The sequence below is a fragment of the Symphalangus syndactylus genome, chromosome 8 (assembly GCF_028878055.3).
Source record: "Symphalangus syndactylus isolate Jambi chromosome 8, NHGRI_mSymSyn1-v2.1_pri, whole genome shotgun sequence".
Lineage (NCBI taxonomy): Eukaryota > Metazoa > Chordata > Mammalia > Primates > Hylobatidae > Symphalangus > Symphalangus syndactylus.
Window position 1 is genome coordinate 13,064,106 of NC_072430.2, and position 8,749 is coordinate 13,072,854.

At 57.2% G+C, this 8,749-nt stretch overlaps 1 protein-coding gene across 2 annotated transcripts in view; it reads right to left on the reverse strand.

The window, feature by feature from the left end:
• Nucleotides 1–6,775, reverse strand: part of ASPG (asparaginase) — a 30,994-nt gene extending 24,219 nt beyond the window's left edge. For both annotated transcript variants that reach the window (XM_055291383.1, XM_055291384.1), the window contains exon 1: nt 6,624–6,775. In XM_055291383.1, the coding sequence (XP_055147358.1) occupies nt 6,624–6,705 (82 nt within the window). In that variant the 5' untranslated portion in view covers nt 6,706–6,775. The remainder of the gene's footprint in view (nt 1–6,623) is intronic.
• Nucleotides 6,776–8,749: the final 1,974 nt, after the last annotated feature.

The following is an 8,749-nucleotide window of genomic DNA, read 5'->3' on the forward strand; positions in this document are numbered from 1 at the left end:
ACATTTGCCAGAGGACTGGACGATGCAGGTCGGCTGAGGTGCAGCCACTGACAAAATCACCCCATGAGTAGGGTTCAGCCAGCAGATGGGGGAGGCGGAGCCCACACGTTTGTCTGCCCGTCTGCCCTCCGAGGCACCCAGAGCACAGCCAGGACACGGGCTGCCGGAACAAAGGTCTGGACTCACCAGCCTTGTGAACCCCAAGGACCCAACCTCAGACCCTGGGCATCTGGGGGGCTCAGGGTCCACCCCACACCGGTGTCCAAGTGTCCCCGTCTCATGTGTGGTGGGTTGAAAAAGCATCCTAGAAGATGTCCACATCCCAGGGCCACGCACGGTGGCTCAGGCCTGGAATCCCAGCACTTTGGGTGGCCAAGGTGGCAGATTGCTTGAGGTCTGGAATTCAAGACCAGCCTGGCCAACCTGGTGAAACCCCATCTTTACGAAAAATACAAAAATTAACTGGGCGTGATGGCAGGTGCCTGTAATCTCAGCTACTTGGGAGGTTGAGGCGGGAGAATCACTTGAATCTGGCAGGCAGAGGTTGCAGTGAGCCAAGATCGCACCACTGCACTCCAGCCTGGGTGACAGAATGAGACTCTGTCTCAAAAAATTAAATAAATACATAAAAATAAAAAAGATGTTCACATCCCAATCCCCGGTACCTGTGGGTGTCACTTCATATGGAAGTGTCTTTACGGATGTGATATTAGGGGTCATGGGGCGGGAGGTGGCCCTGGACAATCCAGGTGGGCCCTAAACACCCTCTCGTGTTTCCTCACAGGTGGGAGGCCACAGGGCATGGGGAGGGGAAGGCCATATGACGACAGGGCAGAGCGGCCCTTGGAGATGCTGGCCTGGATGACTGGAGTGATGCGGCCACAAGCCAAGGATTGCGGCAGCCACCAGACAGTGGAGGTGGCAGGGGCGGCTCCTCCCGCAGAGCCTCAGGAGGGAGCGGTGCCCAGCAGCACCCTGGCTCAGCCCAGGGAAACCCCTCTGAGGCCTCGGCCTCCAGAACCAAGAATGAACTTCTGTGATGTTCAGCCGCCCGGCACAGTGGCCACAGGAAAGGAAAAGTCACTCTCCACTCATCACAGCAGGTGAAGCTGGGGTGTCTTATGGGGAAGGTGGAGGGGGCACATCTGGTTTGGTTTTGTGGGACATGCTCACATTGTGCAAGGTCACCTCCAGCTGCTGCTGACTCATGTGGGGGAACAGCTTCCAGAAACTTCCAGGAATGCTACAGAGTGGTAGGCGTGGATATGGGCCCTGCTGTCCCTGCTGGGGGGATGTGTGGGCGCCACAGGCGAAATCAGCCAAAGACAAGACTAAACTCTCTTGGTGTCCTCTTCTCTCGAGCAAAACACTGCATATGTGCTTTTGCAGTGGTTTTTATGGCTCACACCTGTAATCCCAGAATTTTGGGAGGCTGATGCAGGAAGATCATTTGAGTCCAGGAGTTCAAAACCAGCCTGGCCAATTTCTTTCTTTTTTTTCTTTTTCTTTTTTTTTTTTTTTTTTTTTGAGACAGAGTCTTGCTCTGTTGCCCAGGCCGGAGTACAGTGACACCATCTCGACTCACTGCAACCTCCACCCCCAGGGCTCAAGCAATTCTCTTGCTTCAGCCTCCCAAGTAGCCAGGATTATAGGCATGCACCACCACACCTGGCTAATTTTTTATTTTTAGTAGAGACAGGGTTTCGCCATGTTAGCCAGGCAAGTGATCCACCCGCCTTGGCCTCCCAAAGTGTTGGAATTACAGGCCTGAGCCACCATGTCTGGCCAAACGTTCCTTTTTCAAACCTATACTGTCGCCAGTAAAGTTTTCTTACCAACCTGCGAGTGGATCACTTTCCAATTCTGGGGCTCCAGCACTCACCCCGCAGTCAACGTGTTGTACGTCAGCAGCCATTCTAACAGGTATGTAGTGGCATCAGGTTTTTTTGTTTGTTTGAGACAGGGTCTCGCTCTGTCACCCAGGCTGGAGTGCAGTGGCACGATCTCTGCTCACTGCAACCTCCACCTCCTGGGTTCAAGAGATTCTCATGCCTCAGCCACCCCAGTAGCTGGGACCACAGGCGCCCACCACCACATCTGGCTAATTTTTTTTTTGTATTTTTAGTAGAGACGGGGTTTCACCATGTTGTCCATGGCTGGTCTTGAACTCCTGACCTCAAGTGATCTGCCCACCTCAGCCTCCCAAAGTGCTGGGATTACAGGTGTGGGCCACCACGCCCAGTCAGCCGGGGCAATTTCTTTTGTTATTTTAAATAAACAACAGCTTTCCGCCAGGCACGGTGGCAGGCACCTGTAGTCCCACCTACTCAGGAGGCTGAGGCAGGAGAATGGTGTGAACCCGGGAGGCGGAGCTTGCAGTGAGCTGAGATCACGCCACTGCACTCCTGTCTGGGCGACAGAGTGAGACTGTCTCAATAAAATAAAAATAAATAAAAAATAAATAAACACTGACTTTTACACCTAACTCTGATTTTGTAACTTGTATTACTTTTTTCAATGAGGGCCCTCCAAAAGCTTCAAGGGCTGCAGAACCTGAACCCTCCGGCCCTGCCTGGAACCTCTTCCTTGGCCCATCCAGGCAGGTGCCTGAGTTTGCTGGTGACTCGGAAACTCCTCAGCCCCCTGCCAAACACCTGGAAGGGAGGCTTTGCTCTCTAAGACAATGGGCCCCACTGTCACCAGTGAAGTCAAGCTTAGGATTAGAACCTTGTGAACGTGTAGCACCCATTCAGGAAGGAGGTCCAGGCCAAGGGCACAAACGCCACTGCAGTGACCAAGAAGCCATGGGCATCACTCCACCGACAGTCTCGGCTGCTGGGACCCGTGTGGCAGCTGGTCCCAGCAGCTGGCAGGGAGGTTCTCTCAGCTGCCTGGCCCCAAAGCTCTGCCCTCCCTGCTGTGCCTGCAAGGAGCTGGGCTCAGGAGGGACTTTGGGACAGGCCGGCAAGCAGGTGGGTGTGGGCGGCAAGCCACCCAGGCGCCGAGGCAAGAGACCGAGGACATGAGCTGTTCCAGTATAATAAAATATAAAACGAGAATAGTCATACCAGATATAGATCTTATATATGATTATATATGAATATCATTAATCGTTAGTTGGTAGTAATTACTCTTTATCCCAATATTATAATAATCCCTGCTCTATAATCATAACCTAGGAAAAACCAGGCCATACAGGGATAGGAGCTGAGGGGACATAGTGAGGTGTGACCAGAAGACAAGAGTGCGAGCCTTCTGTTATGCCCGGACAGGGCCACCAGAGGGCTCCTTGGTCTAGCGGTGACGCCAGCATCTGGGAAGATGCCCGTTGCCAGGCGGACCGTGGTCTAGCGGTAGCAAAAGGTGTCAAGGAACAACACCCGCTACTTGGCAGACCGGGAAAGGGAGTCTCCTTTTCCCCAGGGGAGTTTAGAGAAGACTCTGCTCCTCCACCTCTTGTGGAGGGCCTGACACCAGTCAGGCTTTCCCGCAGTTATCCGGAGGCCTAACCGTCTCCCTGTGATGCTGTGCTTCAGTGGTCACGCTCCTAGTCCGCCTTCATGTTCCATCCTGTGCACCTGGCTCTGCTTTCTAGATAGCAGTAGTAAATTAGTGAAAGTACTAAAAGTCTCTGATATGTAGAAATAATGGCGTAAGCTGTCTTTCTCTTTTCTCTCTCTCTCTCTGTCTCGGATGCCAGGCAGGGAAGGGCCCCCTGTCCAGTGGACACGTGACCCACGTGACCTTACCTATCATTGGAGAAGACTCACACTCTTTACCCTGCCCCTTTTGCTTTGTATACAATAAATAACAGCGCAGCCAGATATTCGGGGCCACTACCGGTCTCCGCGCATTGGTGGTAGTGGTCCCCCGGGCCCAGCTGCCTTTTCTTTTATCTCTTTGTCTTGTGTCTTTATTTCCACACTCTCTCGTCGCCGTACACGGGTAGAGACCCACCGACCCTGTGGGGCTGGTCCCTACAGGTGGGGTTCCCAGTTTGACACAGGAAGGCTTCAAGTTTCCTGAGTGTACGGAACGTGGCCACTGATGCCAGCTTGGGCTTGGGGTTATCAGCCGTGTTTGGATTCACTATGCCCCTTGACCTGTGATAGCTTCAATGAACTCAGAGAAGGGATGGGTCAAGGGGCGTCCCCGCTGGCATCACCTCTGCCCTCCCTGAACTCTGGTAGGGCTCCAGGTGTGCAGCGTTCCACCCACAGGTCACTGTTTACCAGCAGGCGCAGAAGCCGTTCCAACAGTGACAATCAAACAGCTTTACTGTGGCAAAGCCACCACTCCCCTCTCACCTCCCCAGGGAAGGCCAGAGCCCACGTCAGCAGTGTAGAGGGAGTAAATCATTGACGCCTGACAGTCTGGCTGCTCCAACCTCACGAGGGGTTGGGGGAGCCCATTCCTGCGGGTTCCTGGAAGTGGATGCCCCACATGGGTCAGCTAGCAACAGCTGGGGGTGACCTCGCAGCCACACGAGGACGGGCTGCTGAGCACAAACCAGGACCCCAGTGCACAGAGCACCGAGGGATCTCAGAAGGCTGCTTCAGGTCTGAAGACTGACGCCCCACACACCCAGTTTCCAGCCTCAAAGTTTCTTGTTTCCCACCCAGACACAGGACCTCACAGCCTCTTTCAGAAATGTGGTGCACGTGTGTGAGTGCACCCACAGGCTGCTGCGGCGAGCCAAGGGAGACGGGCATGTGGTGGGGTTGCAGAGAGAGTCCACCTGCCCCTGCAGCTCAGACCACTCGAGAACTATGTGTTGAGCTCAATGAAATTGCAGTTGGCCACACACCAAGCCTGAAGGGGTAGCGTCAGGGGCGTCGGAAGAGGCCCCAGACAGAGTCCCCAGGTCCTGTCCCCACTCGGGGGCAGCTCTGGCAGGCTCCGGCCCTGCTGGGCTCCCCACTCCTCTTTCCTGCACCTTGCAGGGCCGCTCCTGGCCTGGCCCTCTCCCACCTTTGTCCTGCAGGTCTTGTGTCCTCAGAGAAGCCCTCCCTGGGCCGCCTCAAAACTCCACGCCACCCACCGGGTCCAGACCCTGTTATCAGCCCACAGCCCCTGCAGGGCCCTGGCAGATCCTGCCCCTGGGACTAGCTCCTTAATGTGTGCTATCCCTTCAATGGCAGCCTCTCTCTCTAGATTGTGAGGGCCAAGCATAGGAACTATGTCACTCTGTGTCAGTGGAGTGTCACACAGGGGTGTTTGCCAAGCTGTGAATAACTTTGTTCCATTCACAGGCAGAGAGAGAAGTACAGAGGAGGCTCCCGGCAGCCTGGACAGCCACGTTCCTGGGGCCTGAGTCCCTCGTGGACGAGCCCCACTAGGTTTTGTCTCCTGGGCCTCCAGAGGGGTCTGCACTGGCCACGGTGCGGTGGGTGGAATCTGAGAGCACCGACAGAGTGCTGGGGGCTTCTAAGCGGCCACTTCAGCGGAAAGTGGTGGCCAGGAGGGGCAGCTGCCAGGGAATAGGCCGTGAGAGGGGGTGGGGAAAGGAGAGGCGGGGAAGTGGTTGGCAGATGCGCAAGGGACAAGAGAATGTTCTGGTCATGCCAGGGGAGGCCCTGGGGCTCTGGCAGAGCCGGAGAGGGTCCCAGCCGTCTCAGGAGGGAGAGCTGCACTGGACACTAGCAGGAGTGTGGGGAGGGGCCAGGGTAGCAGGGAGTGGGAGGAGGAGGAGTGGAAAGGGCTCCTGAGGGAAAGGCAAGCAGCAGCCCACGGAGGGTCGCAAAGAGGTTCAAGATGGGGCGAGGGGGCTGTTCTGGCCCCGAGGGAGGAAACACCCAACCTCACAGCAGAGCCCACGTGGGGGCCCCAGGCAATGTCCTGCCCTCCTGGGGAACACCCGGGCATTCTGGAGGCTCCAGTGCAACTGTCCTCTCCCCATCCTGGTGGCCTCAGGCTCCCCAAGCTACCATCCTTCCTGTGCCCAGCCCAGGCTGGCAGCACTGTGCTGGAGTACCACAGAGCTCGGTGCCTGTCCCAGACCCTGACCCCACCCAGGCAGAACTCAGTCCAGATGCAGTCGCTGGTCTCTGGTCAACCAGGTCCACGCAGGGGCAGAGGAAGCAGGGCTCTGAGGCCAACTCGGGTGTGAACACGTGCGTCCCTGCAGATACCAGGTAGCCCCAGTATTGTGCCAGCCACTGCTGCCTGACCAGGACCCCAGGGGACTCAGGTGATGGGGACACCCTCGCGGGTATCGCAGGTGAGGGGTCCTTGCAGCCTCCTAAGCCTTCTCGACTTGTGTGTCCAGGGCAGGAGAGGCAGGCCAATGCCCTGGGGCCCTCCCGCCCCATATTTCAGGGCTCCAGGTCGCTGGCCCTCAGAGGCGCAGCGGCAACACAGGGGCCTGGTCCCAGGGTCGCAGGGCGCTCCCGGGAGCACCGCGACGGAGAGAACCCACCGCGACCTCCTCTGTCCAGGTGGGGGCTCCACGCGCCGGGACGCTAGTGGCCGGAACCGAAGGAGAGCGACCCCAGCCCGCACCCCCCATCCAGGCGCGGATCTGACTCCCCAACGACCCCCGTGGATACAGGAGGGTCCGAGGATCCCGGTAGCGGCCAGGTCCAGAGGCCTACCCTGCCCAGGGCGCTGGGTCTCGGACTCACCTCCGAGCTCACTCCGCATGCCAATGGTGCCGCCGGTGTAGACGGCCAGCAGCCTCCGCTCGGGCCCCACCGCGCGCGCCATGCCAGACCAGGGACCACCGGAGTGGACAGGGGGTGCAGCGGGGACGCGGGGCCTGCGGGACTCAGGGACTGCGGGGAGGAGGCCCGGGGCGCCGGGGGCAGCCTGGGAGGGCGGGGCCGGCGGGGGCACCCACGGGGAGGGGGCGGGAGGACTCCGCCCAGGAGGGTGGGAGGCCCCGAGGAGGCGGGCGGGGGCAGGACCTGGGGGCGGGGTGGGTCCCGGGGACTGTCCAGGGTCGGAGAGAGAGGCGGGGCCTGGCGGGGTGGGGGCGGGGCCTGTCAGGGTGCGGGGCGGGGCGCTGCCTTGGAAACGTGTAGGAAGAAGTGAGGTCTGTGAGGGCGGCAGGGGGAGCTCCTGCCTGGGCAGGAGATTGGGTGGGGCCTGCTTGGGGGTGGGGAGCGCCTGTCCAGGGACTAGGTGGCAGCCAGAAAGGCAGGAACAGGGGTGGGGCGGGTCCTGAGCCACCCTGCGGCCATCGGCCCTCCGTGGTGGCCCTGGGTGTTTGAGTAGCTGTGACAGGTGGTGCCTGGCAGGCCGTAGTGCCCGAGGCCCTCCACGACCTGAGCACAGAGGGGGCTCTGTGTCCTCTCAAGCAGCCTCCACAGCCCCGGTGCTCCAAGGCTGGCAATGCTGCCCAGGCCCTGCTGTCCCTCCTTTGGATGGCCAGAGGCAGGCAGAGCTGGACCAGCCCCTCCACATGTGCCCATTCACACACCATCCAAGAGAAGAGCCCGAGGGGCCCCCCAGGGCTGGAGCGGGACAGAGCAGGAGTATGGCCGTCTTGGACAAACACCGCCATTTTAAGTTCCCTTTGATTAAAAAGCTGCCTAAATCCAGCCCAAAACATATCAGCCTAATAGCTAATGTCAGCACGACCATAAACCACAAATAACATCTCCAACCAGAAACATGCCAACCTCGAGATAACCTCCCCTCCGACCAGAAACATTCCAAGCCCGCAATAAACTTTCCCTCACACAGAAACATTCCGAGCCTGCGATAAGCTCTCCGCTTCCTAAACCCTTAAAGATCCTTAGTTTGTACGAGAGAACGCTCCTGATCAAAATCGGCCAGAAGTCCCTCTCAGGTTTATTCTCCAAAATAAACCTGTCTTTGTCGAGCCGCTTTTCATGTTTCTTTCCTCTTTCTTTAACTCCTACAGCGCCCACCCTGCTTCACTCCCACGAGAGCCCAGGAGGGCAGGGCAGTGGCGGGTGCAGGGTCCCAGGAGGGTCCCAAGCTGCAGGCTTGCTCCCAGGTGGAGAGAAGATCCACAGCCTCCTCATCTCCTGGCACCTTGACTGCCTGGGGCACTGATGCACTTTGGTGGGAAACTGTGTGTTGCCCCCAGAAGGCGCCAGCATTTGACACTGATTCCATAATAAAAATTACTATTATTCTGTTGCCTGGAGGGCAGTAGCAAGATCTTGGCTCACTGCAACCTCTGCCTCCCAGGTTCAAGCAATTGTCTTGTCTCAGCCCCCCGAATAGCTGGAATTACAGGTGCACACCACACCAAGCTAACTTTTTTTTTTTTTTTTTTTTTTTGTATTTTTAGTAGAGACGGGGTTTCACCATGTTGACCAGGCTGGTCTCAAACTCCTGACCTCAGGTGATCCACCCACCTCGGCCTCCCTAAGTGTTGGGATTACAGGTGTGAGCCGCCACGCCCAGCCCCATATAATTATTTTGATAGCAATAGTGCAATAGTGCAAAAGTAATCTTGTCTGCAGAGAAGCAAAGGCATTCTGCCCAGCAAAGGTCTGTGTTAGTTTTCTGGGACTGCAGTAACAGAATGAGTGATTTACAGTGCAAGGAGGTCTACCTCTCAAAGTTCTGGGGGGTGGAAGTCTAAGGTCAGGGTGTCACGGGTTGGTGTCTCCTGGGCAAGCAGACATTGCCTTCTTGCTGTGCCTCACAGGGTCTTTCCTCCGAGCAGTCACTCATCCCTAATGTATCTCCAGATGTCCAGACCTTCTCTTTTTATAGACATACCAGTCATATTGAATTTGGGGTCTTATTTTAATTCAACCATCTCTTTAAA